This window comes from Enhydra lutris, unplaced genomic scaffold (assembly GCF_002288905.1).
Source record: "Enhydra lutris kenyoni isolate GAN:26980312 unplaced genomic scaffold, ASM228890v2 scaffoldscaffold12, whole genome shotgun sequence".
NCBI classification, from domain to species: Eukaryota; Metazoa; Chordata; class Mammalia; order Carnivora; family Mustelidae; genus Enhydra; species Enhydra lutris.
This window is the reverse complement of record NW_019154096.1, coordinates 46,974,423-46,992,016: the sequence shown is the minus strand read 5'-3', so window position 1 is coordinate 46,992,016 and position 17,594 is coordinate 46,974,423. Positions and strand designations below refer to the sequence as shown.

Sequence of the window (17,594 nt, the reverse complement as noted above, 5' to 3'; positions counted from 1 at the left end):
ATCTGTTTGTATACAAAGTTTGTAACATATAATTCATATTATCATATACAGGTCACAATCAAAGGGGTAAACACTATAAAGAAAAGAACAGAAATTATCGCCATAAAAATCAAGATAGTGGTTATCTCTGGGGGGAAGGAGGTGGATATGACATATGGGATAAACAAGGGGCTTTTGGAGGGCTGGCAATGTTCTTGATCCTGACCTAGATGTTCGTTTGTTAAATGGTCACATTTATGGTCTATGAATTTTCTGCAATACGTTTCACCATGAAAAGGAGAAATAAAAACCAGCCAAACAAAATAAACATAATTTTGCTTATATTCCATCAAAAATATAGATTATTTAGTCTCTGTGTCTAAATATATTTAGTCTAAAAAGTCTTTTTAGTCAATAATGTATATAGCATTGTTCATTGGTTGTTTATATAAGCAGTTGAGAAGCTCACTGAGACAGAATTCCTGTAGATGAACCAAGCTTTTTCAATGCACTTGAAGTGTTTGCTTACAAATGGTCTTTTTGGGTGCATGTTCAAAAGTAGAAGGAAACCCTGTGCTCCTTTGCCCTAAGTTTTTAGCATTTTCTTCTGAAACACAGTGAGATCCTGATTTAAAGCCAACTTACATTACAGGAAATGCTATGAAATCACATGCCGGCATGCACCTCTGGCTGTGTACGTGTGTGCCTTACTATGTGCTCTGTGCCCAGGCCCCACTCTAAGACCTTTATCTTATGACAACTTTACCTTCAACTTTACCTCATAGATCAGATAACTGCAGAAGAGGGGCAGTGGTTAGAAACTTGTAAGGTGACATAGCTCAGAAGTGGTGAAGCAGGGACTCACACTCAGGTCTGGCTGGCTACTAACCCCAGGCATCCTCCAGGGATCTTACTCATTAGGCCACACTGCGTAACACCCATCGGGGGCACAGATTGTTTATTTGAACAAACTGTAGTCAGGCTCCTCTGAACCTTCCCCCTGGGCCCATCTGTGCCCTTCCTTGTAAAAGTCTGTTTAACCAGAACCCCCCACCCTCTGTATCTGATCACTCTTCATATCTAATGGGGTTTCTCATCCTCCCCGATCACCACTGATGTCTGGTCATCCTGATCTAGCTTCAGCAAGAATCCTGTTAGGTTTGTTTAGCCAAAACTGCCTTTCCCCCCTAATGTTGCTTCCTCCTAACTTTGCATCTGCTGGCCGATGCTGGCTATAAATTCCCACTTGCCCGTGCTGGACTCCCAGTTGGGCCCTGTCTTTCTCCTCCACTACAAAATTCATTGCAGTAGTTCCTATATCTATTGTGATGGTCCCTTTCCCTTGAAAAGAGCCTTACCGTGCTTTAACAAGTGTCACTGGATTTTTTTGTTTTTTCTTTAGCAGAGGAAGTGAAGACACTGCGGGGGTTTAGCTCTGAAAAAGTAGAGAGCCTCTTCTCCATTTCCATTGAAGACTGTTAGCAGCTTTGGATGGACCAGGAAAACCTAAGTGCCCAGCTGTCATCTCTTAAGGATTTTTGAAGAAATCCCATGCTGAAACCTTTTATAAAGCGAAAAAACAGCCCCCAATCCACCAATTTGCAAACCCATATTAAGGCCTCCAGATTGGGTTTACTTGCAATGAACTCGGTTATTCCCCTGCCATCCAACAGGGGGCATCCTTTAACTAAATTTTTTTTTTTTTTTAACACAAGTGGTTGCTTAGTGGGTGTGCCCAACAGAATGAGAGAAGAAACAGCAAAAATAAAATTAAAAAAAAAAAGGAAAGTTTTAAAACTCCATGAAAAGCTCAGAAAATAATGAAAAGGGGTGGCGGAAAACCAATCAATTCGGCTTCACGATTTTTGGCTAAAAGGCAGCAGCGTCGTGAAGTTCTCCTGACCTGGCCGCATTTATTAACGCCAACCCACTTCGGTTTCAGATGTTGCACATAATTTTTTTTTTAGTTGAGGTTTGGTCCTTTTCGCTTCCACATTTCCCAATTCCTAAGCGGGTGCCTGCGGCACTGCGGGGGCCCCGGGAGTTGGGGTGTTGGTTTACACGTAGTGTTTGGTACACAAGCCATCAGAGATCCACCCACTTGCCTTTCTCCCTGCGCTCGGGACTGGAGAACTGGAGAGATCTGCCTTCTCTCCTCCCTCCCTCCTCCTCCACCCAGTCCGCCTCCCCCGGCGGAGCTGCGCGCCCGGAGCCCCAGCGCAGACTCGGCTCAACTCCGTTCGGTGGAACTTGCTTTCCGCCCAGGAAGAGCCATGCTTCGGGTGATAGTGGAATCTGCCAGCAATATTCCTAAAACGAAATTTGGGAAACCAGATCCTATCGTGTCTGTGATTTTCAAGGGTAAGGGAACTTTTTTTTCTTTTTCTCAGGTCCTGTTGTGGAATGGGAAGTCTCCTGGGTCACACTCTTTGACACTCTGCGTTTAGTCGACTGATAAAGCAAAGCCTCTCTGGCTTTTGCTCGTGTGTTACCTGCGCGCAGGTGAGGGGAGAGGACCGGTTTCCCTGGACGGCATTTCATTTTCCCCCAGGGTTTTGAGACTCATCCAATGACCGGATGTTTTAACTCTACTGATGTGATTTCTGTAAGCCTGTGGAGGAAAAAATTTGTTGATCCCCAAGTTTTAAGTCTCAGAAAGGCCTGTGTTGGTTCAAAGCAAGTTTGGGCAGTCTTGTTGCATGTTTATTGTCTTTGCTTTCCAGACATGGGTCACAGAGGAAAAAGTGCAGTTAAGTTGTTCCAGGTACCATTACTCCATCAAACAGCCCACTTGCTGCCTCTTCCTCTTCTGGGACTTCTGGGAGCTGGGGTGAAGTTATTATTTCAGATTAGTTTGTTTTCATGTTGTTTTGTGCCGTCTTGTCATTGTTCTTCATCTCTCCAGACTTGGAGAGTGTGTGTTCATAGCTTTTAAATTGCTCACAGAGGAAAGAGCTCTGAACAAAGCAAGCCTGTGGTTTGGGCATCTACTTCGGTCTTGCTGGAATAACCTCGGGCAAGTGACCTCATTTCTCTGGATGTCAGTTCTCTTTTCTGTAAAAACAGTGAGGAGGGTTTACATTAGATCATCTTTACAAGGCCTACTGTAATTCCAGAAGTGTATTCTTTTATGACACTGGATTGCCATGGAGCGGGACAGGAGTGGCTAGTGTGATGGCTTACTTGCAGGCCTTGGAGATCCCAGTTTGGGCTGGGGTGATTTCCTCATTTGAGTTTAGGAGCTTTATCGTTTTCTGTTCATCCAAGGTCACTGGTAAGATTGCCAGCTCACTTCTTGGCAGGAGGGCTGAGAACCCAAGGGAAAGACGGAGAAAGTAGGAGCCTTGCTGGGCACAGGGTTCCTGACCACGCCTCTGACCACACCTCAAACATTTCTCTCTTCCTCCAGGAACCAACTACTTCTCCCTTCCAGTTTCTGGTTTATCTATGCCTTTCTCCTTTCTTTTGTCTATTTTATCTCTCTATTTCCCTTCTCAAACCTATCTCTGTAAGGATGAGCAAGAAAATGAGAGAAATGAATCTCAAAGCTGTTCAATGGTTGTTTAGTTAAAAAAAAAAGGAGAAAAAAAAAGAGGGTAAAAGTTCAATTCTTAAAAAACAATGTGATTTGAAAAACTTTTTGGTGAATATCACACAGTCATGTTATGACAATGTTCCCTTGCACGTATTAGTTGCTTTTAAGTCTTTTGGTTTTCCTGGAAGTGATTGCATAATAGGGACATAACATGAAAAGTCTGTACGTTCACCATTGACACGTAAAGACATGTAAAAATATATTGGGTTCACCCTGGTGATTTCATTATTTGGGGCAAGTCCTGCAGATTATAGCGGAATTAGAATTTAACACTGGACTGAAATCTGACTTACATTTTGTCTTCAATGTATATGCAGCATTGGTCAAAACTTTTAATTGACTAAAAATATGCCTGAAGCTATCCACATAAGCACTCAGTGGAACGTGGAAAACGTCAGTTAAATTGGGCAAATGTAGTCTCTCCAATTATATTTACTAGATCATTTAAACTTGAGTCTCTCTTCCAGTCTCCTTTGGTTGTGTAAACTGGGTGGTGAAGTCGGTCATTCATTCATCTGACAAGCAACCTGACAGCAGAAACAATTCTGAGCTCAGAGTAGGAAGGCCTGGCCTCTGGTTGATAGTTCCTAAATGACCCAGATTTACCACCCAGGCCTCCAGTTTCTGAGCTGTGGAATGATGGGAACTGATCTCCCTGAGGTTCCTTCTGGTTGTCAAATCCCGCCATTTTATAGTTGCATGTATTGCTCTCACCAAGATGTGGAGTACTGGAGCTGATATAGTAACAGAAATGGCCCATTTCTTCCTCTCAACCTCTTTCAATAGTTTTAAACAGTGGTGAAGGCAAACGCTTTCCAGGTGTACCTCCGGTTTTGACACTGAGTATAATTAAGTAACATTAAGGGCTGACACAACTAAGGATGCTTCTTACGAAGATATGTCCATCCTAGGGAGTGGGGATGCGTGTCACAGTGTGGTGTGTGTGTGTGTGGGCGGGGTGGAGAGTAACAGGTAAAAGGCCCTAAGGGAAGATCAATGAAAGCCCCCATGTTCACTGAAATGTAAAATGCTGACCTTGAATACATAAAATGGCAAGGTCAGGGCAAAAACCAATTCTCCTCCAACTCCAAGATGGTAGGAAGGATGTCCCAATGATGGGTGTTAAGGGTGATGACTGTATAGACCCCGAGGCCCTGTGAGACTGTAGTTCCCCTGTAGTAGGGAATGTGCTACACTGCCAGCCACATGGTTTAGCCTTGACCTCAATTGTTTGTGTTCCAGCCTCTGCTGAGGTTGACAACCAAACTTCTTAGGACCTGGTAGGAGCCGGGAGGATTTGGGAGTTACTAGAGTCGCTGTTGAGAGAATGTCGTGGATGTTTCTCAGTGCAGGAGTACACAATGAAAACCATGAAGCTTATTTGATATTTCACATTGTTGGGGTGCACCAGCTTCTGGAAGCTACTCTGAATCTTAAGGCCAGAGCACCTGCAAGCCAGAGGAGGCCATCCTCTCTTGAGTTCACAGCCAGGCTGTGAAGCTGAATTGGGCTGAGATGCCTGCGACTTCTCTCATCTCCAAGACTTCATGATTCCCCCAACATAACAGGCTTAAAATTTGTTTTAAAATAATATTTAAGACATTATTAATAAGAAAATAACACAAGATAAAAACAAAACAAACCATCCGGAAGGGATTATATGACTCAAAAGTAAAAACACTCCCCATATTCCTCATATTCTTTCTTTCTGTCCCCCCTTATTACCTATGAATAACGAGTCAGAACAGGTTGATTTGAATTCTTCTTCACTTTCTGTTATCGACATGAAAGTTGTTGCAACAACTCCCTGTTAGCCGTGTTCCTGCTTCAGTGGACGCTCTTACAGTGCATTCTTTGTGAATGTGTGCATTTCTGAAGGACAGATTACCTTTTTTGTTTTTGTTGCCTTTTTGTGTTGTGGCATTGTTTTCTGGTTTGTTTTTGTTTTGTTTTGTTTTGTTTTGTTTTGTTTTCTCTTAAAGATGGTTCTGCTGGTTATTGCCATAGATTTCCATTTTCCCTCTAGCTCATCTCTTGCTGTGGTGTCAAATCTCTTAGCATTAGATTGACTGAGAGGAAATTTTTTTTGCAGTCCTTAATATTGCTATGCTTTTACAACATGACAACATTGTGTTCATATGAAACATCTAGCTCCTTGGTGTGTAATTGTTGCAACAAAACATTTTTCTCATTCTTTCCTTATGATATTGTCCATTTCATTAGCCAGAATTTTCTGTTCTGGTCTTGTGTAGATCATTGCCTTGTGAAGTAGCTATTATTCCGGTGGTCACAAAATAATTGTCACATTATTACCTATTTTTTTGGATACCTGTTATTTCATTTGGACATGTTTTTGGAGTGAAATCCTAGATATTTCTAGGACCTCCTTTCAAAAAGCTTACCAACTTTGTAGTCTTAATGAAACCACTTGAGCTCTCTGAGAACCCTTTCTTTTTCCTCTTTTGAAAAATGGAGTTTTAATGGCTTATCCAAAGGGGATTAGATCTGTAGAGAAACCACAAGGCTGGGATATATGCAATAGAGACTTTTCTGACTATTTTAAGCAAAAAGCAGTTTGCTATTTGAAAATTTACAGTTCAAATTTTTAAAATAATCTTTTAAAGAAGCAGAAAAGCTATGAAATTCCATTTAAGAAGGATGAAGCATGATGGGAGAAAGATCCAGTGGGTCTCATTCACTGTCATCTGTGAAGGTGCCTGGGGAGCAGCCCACATGGTGACTTGATTTACCCAGATACACCATGGGACTAGCGGAGAAGATTCCCACAGGCTCAACTGTCAATTCTACCATGCTGGTGCTCCCACAGAATTACTGTCCTACGTTTAAAAAATACTCAAGAAAGCAGAAGTGTTAATCTACTGAGTCATTTCCCTCACTTCCGGGAGTACGGAGCTTGGAAAATCACCACCTAAGGAAAGTGGCCCCACTTTATTGAATGAAGCATGGGAACTCTCAGAGGTATACTTCCTAAAGGCAGGTTTTACAGGCTTTCAGTCATTTACAAAACCACAATGCCTTTTAAAAAACGGATTAAATGGTTTGTTTTTCTTCCCCTCTCCCACAACATCTCTTACTTGCACGCATGCCCTTAAGGCATGCCCAAAGTTGCTGGTATTTGCTAGTTTGAGTTTGCTGGTGAGTTTCTCCATCCCCATGGGATTTCGCCCTGCCAGAAAGAAATGAGATTTTTATATCCTCTGCAACCCCTAGCATATCACCGATGTTGAATATAGATTTTAGATGTTGGCCACGAAAGCAACAGCCGGCAGGAGATTTGAGACAGTTTAGTGCAATAAAGTCATTGATTCTCGGTCCTGAAAGGGACTATCAGAAGTCTGCCAATCCCCCTTCTTTCAGAAAGAATTAAACTTACTATTCCCTAAGGGGCTTTGTGGATGAAGCTTGGCAAAGGGTCACTTCACACATTCCTTTTTTTTTTTTTAAGGCTTATTTATTTAAGTAAGCTCTACACCCAACGCGGGGCTCAAACTCATGACCCTGAGATCAAGAGTCACATGCTCTTCTAACTGAGCCAGCCAGGTGCCCTGCGCATTCCTGAACACTGAGCATCATCATTTCCTAGCACGTGTTACCCAGGCGCAAATTGGTGTTACAGTACTTTTTGCATTCTTGATGCTGCAGGGAAAATGTGAAGTTGATGAGATTCTATGGTGAGAATTCATAGATGAACTGTTCACTGGCCTATTATACATAATGCATATGCCATGAGATGGCAGTGATTGCCTATCCGTGGTGTAATTTCTGTTGAACAACTGTCCTTTTGAGTAGGGGTGTGCTGTGAGTGGCTCCGAACATTCAGAAACAGCTGTGTGGACAACTGGCACCTTCAGCTTTATCAGCTAAATTAGCATTAGGTGTTTGGTTGCAAAGACTATTGGGCATTAGTTGCAAAGACTATTGGGCATTGGGGTGAAAAGGCCCTGGGCTTTGGAGCCAGAGAGGCCTGAATAAAAATCCCATTTCCCATCCCCTTTACTTCCTGTGTGTTCATGGGCAAATGAATGAAGATTTTTGGCTTCGGTGTTCTTCTTCTTCTTCTTCTTTTTTTTTTTTTTTTTTTGAATTAACAGATAATGTATTGTTTGTTTTAGGGTTACAGGTCTGTGATTCCTCAGTCTTACACAATTCACAGCCCTCACCATAGCATATACCCTCCCCAGTGTCCATCACCCAGCCAGCCTATCCCTCCTGCCTGCCTCCTCTCCAGCAACCCTCAGTTTGTTTCCTGAGATTAGGAGTTTCTTACGGTTTCTCTTCTCTGGTTTCATCTTGTTCCATTTTTCCCTCTCTTCCCCTATGATCCTCTGTCTTGTTTCTCAAAGTCCTTGTATCAGTGAGATCATAAGATACCAGCTTCAGTGTTTTCAGTAACATCTTTACCTGACAGGGTTGTTTGAGGATTAAATGAATATACATGTGAAATTGCACATGGGAACCCCTCAACTTCTCTTTCTATTTGATAACATTTGCTTTTATGAAGATCTACAAGCACCAGACAGTATGTGAGGGGTAAGTGTAGAAAAATATACATAGTATGTTTTGGTCACCTACGCCTAGGAAATCAACTTGTTAGAACATAGGAACGAGCTACAGACCAGAACAAACATATGGAATTACAATGTATGAGCAGACAGAAGAGGAATAACCTTTGTGGGGAAGTCTTCCTTGACTCGGTCTTAAAGGTTGAGGAAATGGGACAGAAGTAACGAGAAGGAAGACATGTCAGGCTTCAGAACAGCGCAGAAAGGCCTGGGAGCCATGGCTTGTGTGGTGAGGTTGACAGAGGGTAATCCAGTGTGGTTAGGGATTGTGTTTTACTCATAACGCAGTGGGGAAATGCTAGGCAGCATTGCGAAGAATAGATGAGTACTAGAGAGGGTGATTAAAGCGCAGGTTAGGGCAAATGCTTTCCCCGGGCAGAGGCCATTCATCCCAGGGCCAGAATGAGAAGGAAGGAACTAACATAAAAGATACTGAGAAAGCAATCTGACTGAATTAAATGAGTACCGAAACCACACTGGTCAGGCTCATGGGGCCACCCTTCCTCACACTCTTCTGTGAAGTGGGACTCACTCTAACACCCCCCCGACCCCCCCACCCCCCCAGCCCCCCACCCCAGCCTGGGGTGTTCACCCTGCCCGTGAGCACAGGGCTGGTTGGGGCGGCTCCACAGGAGGCCAGCATGAGCACTGGAGCTAGAGAGAGAAGAAAGGCATAGAAATAAAAAGTGACAGGGAAGACAAATTTTACTGTTTTCCCAGAGGCCAGTGGGAAGCTAACCAAGCTGAGCTGTGGGTTCATTCACCTAAGGTCCTTCTCTCCCTACTCGGTTGGCCTTCCTGACAGAGAAGATGTCATGGCCAACAGCTGCTTATGCAAGGAACCCACACCCGCAAGCTTGCTCAAATAAAATGTAGTTTTGTCTTTTTGGTTTTTTTCCCCAAAGCTAAAGAGAAATTTCCCAGAATCGAAATGATGGTCTTCACAGGAGCCAGAATTGTGTCAAGCAGGGTGGCGTTCACTCTCGCTCCCCCAAGGACTATGGGCCCCCATGCCTCTCTTCCTCCCTGCACATGACATCCGTTTTCTCTCTGCACAGTGGCTGCGTTCATGGAGCCTCTCACTCCTGCTTCTCTGCAATTGGCCCTGTGCACGGGGCTTTGAGTTACTATGAAGGTGACTTGGTCCAGATTCCCTGTCTCCTACAGCCTTGGTGTCTCTTCTTTGAGAGAAAGACACAGCTGGCTCAGTTTTGGTCAGGTGTTCGCCCCTGGTCTAATCAGCTGTGCCAAGGGACACAGACACCCCAGACAGGTATCCCAGGTGCCCCTACTACACAAACTGAGCTTTTTGGCCTGGACCCTGAACTACCTGGCCCACCTCCCTCCAGCTGGGGCATTGTCGGCTTTGCCATCCTCCGCCCAACCCCACTCCATCCCCTAAAAGAGCCGCCTCCTTTTTGTAATCAGCACAATACATGTAAAGCGATGCGCTTTGGACTAGGCAGACTAAGTTTCACTCTTGGGTATGTCATTGGGAACTAAATATTTTTGATTAACTATATTTCTGAGCAATTATTTCTTTATCTGTAAAATGAGGAGAATGATACATACCTCACAGGGACATTGTAAGGATCAACAATGATAAAATATTTACAACACTATCATAGTGTCTGGCACATAACACAGATCTTTCTTGACTTATGATGGGGTTACATCGCAATAAACCCATCGTAAGTTAAAAACGCATTCAATACATCTCACCTACAGAACATCATAGCGTAGCCAAGCCCACCTTGAACATACTAGAACACTTACATTAGCTTACATCATCTGGACAAAAATCATCTACCACAAGGCCTGTTTTATAATCAGGTATAGAATATCTTGTGTAATTTATTGAATACTGTACTGAAAGTGAAAAACAGAGTGGCCTTCTGGGTGCAGAGTGGTTGTGACTGTATCAGTCCTGTGCCCTTGTGATTGTGTGGGTGAGTGGCAGCTGTTCTCCCTGCCCCCGCCGCAGCACCAGGGGGGTATCACACAGCAGAGCGCTAGCCCAGGAAAACATCCGCATTCAAATTTCAAAGTACATTTCCATTGAATGCAGATTGCTTTTGCACCAACATAAAGTTGAAAAATTAAGTTGTACCATCCCAAGGCAGGGACCGTCTGTAGTTGTGTGGCAAACACTCGCTTCCTCTGCTTTCTGTGTCCCTATTCCTTCTCCCACTGCTGGGGCAGGGCATACAAACCCCTGGGGACCATCTGAGGGGTGGCCCAGGCTTCGATGAAAAAATGGGATGCTTGGCAACTGTGGTGTATAAGCAGGTGGAAGGCAGAGCCAATGTTTGATTCTGTGAGAGCGCCTTGTAACTTCTTGACCAGGCACGTGATTGGTTCTTTATTGTTGCTGTTCTTTTAACTGTAGTTAACTGTATATAGCATAACCATTACCATTGTAACCATTTTTAACTATACAGTTTAGTAGCATTAAGTACATTCCTGCCCTTGTACTATCATCTTTAGTCCCCAGAACTTTTTCGTCTTCCCAAACTGAAACTCTGTAGTCATTAAATAATAATTCCTCACACCCCCACACCCCCACCCCACCCCCACCCCCCAGCCCCTGGCAACTACCATTCTGTTTTCTGTCTCTGTGAACTTGACTATCTGGGTACCTCATTTGAAGGAAATTATTCGCTATTTGTCCATTTGTGGCTGGCTTATTTCACTGGGCCCAAGGTCGTCAGGGTTCCTCCGTGTCGTAGGAGGTGTCAGAACATTTCCTCCTGGTAAGGCCACATTTTTGTTTATCCATTCCTCCATCAATGGACACTTGGGTTGCTTCAACTTTTGGCTACTGTGAGTACGGTAGCTCGGAATACGGGGATACAAATAACTGGTTTTGAGTTCCTGTTCTCAGTTCTTTGGGGCATAAAGCCCAACGTGGAATCTCTGGGTCATGCGGTAATTCTGTGTTTAAGGTTTTGAGCCACCTCGACACTGTTTTCCATACTGACAGCCTGATTTTAACGTTCCCACCGGCAGTGTACAGGGTTCCAATTTCTCCCCATCCTTGCCAAACACTTGTTTTCTGGTTTTGTTTTAATTCCATAATGGTCATCCTAATGGATGTGAACATAGTAGATTCTTAGCAACTCTCTGTTGACTTGGATTTTCAACTCACGCTTACCTCAGGAACTCAGAGGGAGGCTCTCTGCAGTGTAGTCGACAGCCGCAATGGCCAGCAGCAGGGCAAGCCCTTCTGTGATGAGGGGGGAGCCCGGCAGCAGCCTGAGAGAGGCCGATGGCCTGTTGGCAGTGGAGCCCTGGCCCTGTGATGTCTGTGTGGCCAAGGTCATGCCAAAAACCATAGCAGCGCTGAAGACAGATGAGCAGTAGTCTTGGTCCCCTGCAGTGCCAGGCCTTCTGGTTGGTCTGGGCTCCCCAGGGCAGGGCTGGAACCTGAGGTCCTCACAGGATCCCTCCATATTTGTCTCTCCAGCATCCTGTACTCCTTCTTGGCTCCTGTCAGAACACACAGTTATGTATTTGCCGGCTTAGTTGATTTCTGTCAGCCTCCTCCATTGGACAGTAAGCTTCATGAGGTCAGGGACTATCTCTTTGCCCAGCACCTAACTTAGTGCTTGGTAGGTAGCAGATGAGCAGTAAGTAGTGATTGAATCAATGACTCCAGCTCCTCACCTGATTCGCTCTGGTCACGTTACCAGACCAAAGGAGGTCCCCTCTGTCGAGAGTTAGACTACACCATGTGGCGTTGCCTCTCAGTGTCCTCTGCAATCCATACAAACAAACAAAAAGGAGATCGTGGGAATGATTCCAATGGCATGGGAGGCTCCTTTTATTAGGGATCAGGATGACTATTTGGAGGGGGTTTTAAGGTTAGAGTGCAGCTGAGGTAACTGTCTGTACTTTCTGGTTCATCTGCGTACAGATCCTCAAACATTTCTCTTCCTGTTTCAGCAATTCGTTCCTTAGCGTCTAAAGATGAAATTGACAGGTAGAAACTTTTGGGAGTTTCCTGAGTTCCGGCAGTCAGTCCTTAGTTCATGGGGTCATTGGTGAATTCAGGGGTCAAGGAATCTCACCAGTGACAATCACAGTCTCACAGGCCAGAGGGACCAGATGGGACCATATGGAACCAGATCCCTCTGCCTGCAAACTACAGAACTGATCTTGAGTCCTTAAGACTTCAGAGTTTCCACAGGCTGTTTGGGATCCATTAAGCTGCACCACAAAGGAAGATGGAAGGCAGGGGAGCCCCAGCCAACCTCTGACCGTCATAGGACGGCTTTGGTCTTATTAATGGCAAGGAACTTCTCTGAATCTCAGTCTTCCCAGCAGAAAAGTGGGTATAAGACCTACTTCTAAAAGTTGTAAAAGTCAAACAAGATGATGTATTTAAGGTACTTGGACTAAAAATGGGTGTTTACTGGGGGCACCTGGCTGACTTAGTTGGAAGAATGTGCAACTCTTGATCTTGGGATTGTGAGTTTGAGCTCTACATTGGGTGTAGAGATTATGAAAAAATATCAGTAAACTTAAAAAAATAGGTGTTTACTCTGCACATCTCTTGAAGTTTGGCTCTCTTTGCATGTGGCAAAGTAAAAAAATCAGTGGTCTAGGGGCACCTGGGAGGCTCAGTGGCTTAAAGCCTCTGCCTTCAGCTCAGGTCATGATCCCAGGGTCCTGGGATCGAGCCCAATATCGGCCTCTCTGCTCAGTGGGGAGCTTGCTTCCTTCTCTCTCTCTGCCTGCTTGTGATCTCTGTCTGTCAAATAAATAAATAAAATCTTAAAAAAAAATCAGTGGTCTAGGTTAGGGACTAAGGAAGTAAGAAGTTTCCAAATCAAGTGAGGACAGCTGATGCCAGGCTTTTATGCTCTCCTTTCCCAAGGTGAAGGAAGCTATGAATCCAGAAACCCAGTCTAGGTAGGGTGCATATTTTGTCAAAACAACTAGTCCATATGGTGATAATAAGACAGGGTTTTTACTTATTTTTACTTACTTCATTTGGCAGTCACTTATTTGTGTGATCAGAGCTCTCTCTTAAAACGTTCTAGGATGGTGGAGATGTTCGAGATCTGCCTTGCATGCGATGGTAGCCGCAAGTCACGTGGCTGCTGAACACTGAAATGTGGCCAGTATGACTCGAGGAACTGAGTTTTTAATATCTTCTAGTTTTCATTGATTTAGATGTACACTGCTGCAGGTGGTTATTACACAGCACAGAGAGCGGGAGGACAGCCACAGCCATAAGGAGTCCAGGACTTCCTCTCACTCACTGCTGCTCAGCGTCTCTGTGCCTTAGTTGTCCCATCTACAAAATGGGCATGGTAACAGTCCCCACCCCAGAGGGTAGTTGTGATGACCAGCATGAGTAAATAGAAAGCACATACGTAGGAAATGCTGTAAGCATTCGTTGCTGCTTAGGTCTTCCGGAGACTCTGACTTGGGGGGCAGGGGTGCAGACGGCCTGAGTACCATCCACTTGCTGTACCACCACGCTATTTATTAAACCCTGGCGCTATGCCCACACCTGTGCCTATTGCCTTGTTTAATCCTCATGGGCATTTTTAGGGAGTAGGTCTTAAACAATCATCTTCATTTTACACATGAGAAACTGAGGCAGGGACCAGTCCGATTCAGCTCGGGCCTGTCTGATTCCAGAATCTCCATGTGCATTCCCTGAGGTCAGCACGGGTAAGGAGGTAACACCCAACCTCTGCCCAAAACAACTAAGTCAGATTATGCTCTCTTTCTGCTCTGAGTGGATCGAGTTGCTTAGCATGGAGGGGGATCACGGGGACCCAGGCTGAGAGAGGAAGAACACGTACCAGGAACACAAGAACTTAAAAAAGAAAAGGAAAAAAAAAAAAAAAGTAAAACAAAATACAGCCTTCCAGGGGTGAGTTTCCACAGGGTAATGAAAGCCTTTATGACTTGCCGTGACTCAGAAGCTCAGAGCTGACATCGCTCAGTGGTGAATCATTCCTCTGGTAATGGAGTCGGAGCCATTTTATTAGCGGAGACTGAAACTCTAACATATTGCATGAAAAACATTAAAGCTCTAATATTTGAGTGGCGGGGGGGGGGAACTCCATTACCTCACCTCTGCGTTCCCTCCGGTTTATTACCCTCATCATTGTTTCCATCCCCATAGCACAACTTACAAATTAAAAAAAAAAAAAAAAAATCCTTTTCCTTATGTCCTTCATGATTAAAAATTTTAAAAATTCTTTTTGCTTACCTTTCCTCCTGGGCGGAAATCACTGCCTGGATGGTCCCTGTCTCCCTCCCTTCTCTCCTTTGCTGTCATGTCTCCCTACTGCTTCTCTCAAGCATAAATTCATTCAACAAATTTTGAAGATTTTATTTATTTATTTGACACAGAGAGATCACAAGTAGGCAAGTGGCAGGCAGAGAGAGAGAGGGAGGGAAGCAGGTTTCCTGCTGAGCAGAGAGCCCGATGCGGGGCTCGATCCCAGGACTCTGAGATCATGACCTGAGCTGAAGGCAGAGGCTTAACCTACTGAGCCACCCAGGCGCCCCTCATTCAACAAATTTAGATCAGGAGTGGACTCTGCCAGGCTGTGCGCTCAGCCCTGTAGTGATATCAGGTCAGGAACCAGTGAGACTTGTCCCTGCCGTCCAGGGGGGACGGATCCCTGCAGATCGCCGTCCAGCTGTCAACCCAGTGAGGGTTCCATGAATTCAGAGTTCACGGAGTTTAGACTCCTGGAAAGCTTGAACTTTTAAAAAAAATCTCATTATTCGCAGATTATATTGATGATGAGAGCTAGTAAGTGCACCAAGTGCTTCATATAAATATTTATTCACTTAATTCTCACGAAAAATGAAGTCCCTCTTATTACAGTTGAAGTCCCTCTTTTTGTGGGATTGGGGAGGGTGGAGTGCCTTGGTCAGGGTCCTGCAGCAGGTGTCAGGCAGAGCCCGGACTACCTGCCCACTGCTGGGACTGGAACACCCCTGTGTCGGGGGCTGGGCCTCAGCCACGGGTACTTTCGTCCCACCTAGGGTAATGCACACACACAGGCTCAGGGCTCAGACCCCTGTGGCTGACTTCAGGCTCTATCTCCTTCCCATTGTATTTCCTTGGGCAAATTCAGCCCTGGTCATCTAGCCGGAGCAGTGCCAGGGCCTGGGCCATTGGTATTTGTGGACCTGACACTTTTGGCCTCAGAGGCCTCGTCCGGGGCTCCAGATGTCCTCTGGTTTGTCCCAGTGGGACGGACACATTAGGATGCCTTCCCCTGTGTGACATGGCTTGAGGAAGGGGCCTTCCTCCAGGGCACTTACAGTACGAAAAGCCCTTTCCTGGGCTTGGTCATTTGTCCTTCACAACAAGTCTGGTGGGGGCCCAGGACATGGATTGTTTAGACTCATTTATCAGATGAGAAGATAGAGCTTCAGAGAGGTCAGGAGCAGCCAGAGCTGGGCAGCCAGGACGAGGCGAGGAGAGGCTAGAACCCCAGTCCTGAGAGGAAGATCCATGCCCTTTCCCACTGCTATGCACACGTCTGGCTTTCTCTGTGCTTGACATCTCTCCTCGTTAAGTCTACTTGCCATCCCCATCCTGGACATTCCCAGTTCCCCGCTCTGCCTCATACCTGCAGCTGCTGAGCAGCTGAGCTTGCTAAAGAACCCCAAGGTCAAAGCCATCCCCAGTACAGGCAGGAGGATTGGGGATGGTGGATAAACCGCTGGTGATGGCAACAATCCCACTGAAAGAGATTATTTACTGTGGGACACCAAGATCTGAGGCTCAGCGTAGTTCAGCTAGAAGTTTCTTGCTTAGAAGGGATGGAATGGAATTGAATTATCAAGATTTTGACTCAGTGCTTTGTGCTGATTTTCCAAAATTCTTTTCTGGGACTATTTTGTTTTCTGTTGATACTATCTCTTGGAATCAGGGAGGCCAGAGGAATGAATCCTCTTCATGTTGTCTGTTGGAGGTAGTTTATGATTCTCATTCTGATCCAACACAAAGGGGTGTCCCCCATGTCCTCGACACTCTTAGAATTCTCATCTGATTCTCAATACAGCCGGGCAGGGTGAGTTCTTCATCCTCTTCTATAGGGTTCTCAGGCCTTGAGAGGCCCTTCTGGAGCTCTAGGAACTTTCCATTTCCTCAGCTGGGTTGGAGGTGAATTTGTCAAATACCAGCCTTCATTCATTCTCTAGCAAATTGTCCCAGAAACATACCAGGCAGAGGAAGGAGAGGTTAAAAGGCTAGGAGCCAGAAAGCCGGCATTCAAATTCTGGCTTTGTTTCCTATTAGGAGGTGACCTTGAACAAGCTACTTAGTTTTACTGTGCCTCAAAATCAGAATAATAATAGTGACCATAACATGAGAAAGTGAAGAGTAACATAGACCAAGCTTTCCAAAGAGTGCCTGCTATACTGTGAGCCCTATGAATGTTAGCTCTTATTCCTGAATATTAGGTACCAATATTTATTAATGAAGAAATGTACATACAGAGTTGGATAACGGGCTCAGAGTCACACAGTTGGGAAATGGGGGAAACGTAGCAGGTCACTGGCATCCTCAGCCCTCGGTGGAGGTTGAGAGCACAGGTTTGGAAATGAGATGGATGTGGGGACGCAGCTCCGCTCTGCCAACTTACTGGCTGGCTGTGTGATCCTGGGCAAGTCACCTCACATCACTGAAACCCAGTTTTCTCAGGGTGAAATGGCAGCACTGATACCTCCATTGGAAGGATTAGACGTGAATGTGTTTAAAGTGCCTGGCACTTGGGGTGCCTGCGTGGCACTGTGGGTTGAGCACTAACTCTTGGTTTCCGCTCAGGTCATAATCTCATGGGTCATGGGCTCTGCTCTTGGCGGGGGAGTCTGCTTGACATTCTCTCTCCGCTCCCTCCCTCAACAGATGGATAAATCTTAAAAAAAAAAAAAAAAAAAAAAAAAAAAAAAGAACAAAATAAGCGGCTGGCAGGGAGCATATGCTCACATGCAAAATAAATGCAGAAGCCCAAGAGTCACGTGATCGAGTTCTCCACCCAGGCAGCTGGTCCAGGCGCGGGTCCTACCTGGTATCCCTCCCCCGGCACCCCTGACCACTGGCGGAGCTGGGACACCCCCACCCCCACCCAGGGTCAGCTGTTGGGAAGGAGATCCTGCGGGCATTGGTTCAGATTGACTGGGCTTCCCCGCAGTTCCTTGGGAAGATTTCGGGGGTTTTTTTTGTTTGTTTTTTTTTTTTTTTTTTAAGATTTTTTATTTATTTATTGGACAGAGAGAGAGATCACAAGTAGGCAGAGAGGCAGGCAGAGAGAGAGAGAGGAGGAAGCAGGCTCTCCACCAAGGAAAGAGCCCGATGTGGGGCTCGATCCCAGGACCCTGGGATCATGACCTGAGCCGAAGGCAGAGGCTTTAACACTCTGAGCCACCCAGGCGCCCCAAGATTTCATTTT

General features: G+C 45.3%; 1 protein-coding gene across 2 annotated transcripts in view; it reads left to right on the top strand.

Annotated features, from left to right (window-relative positions):
- The first annotated feature begins 2,252 nt into the window (after positions 1-2,252).
- The window catches only part of LOC111145054 (myoferlin), a 166,002-nt gene continuing 150,660 nt past the window's right edge, over positions 2,253-17,594 (top strand). For both annotated transcript variants that reach the window (XM_022499667.1, XM_022499666.1), the window contains exon 1: positions 2,253-2,340. In XM_022499667.1, the coding sequence (XP_022355375.1) occupies positions 2,253-2,340 (88 nt within the window). The remainder of the gene's footprint in view (positions 2,341-17,594) is intronic.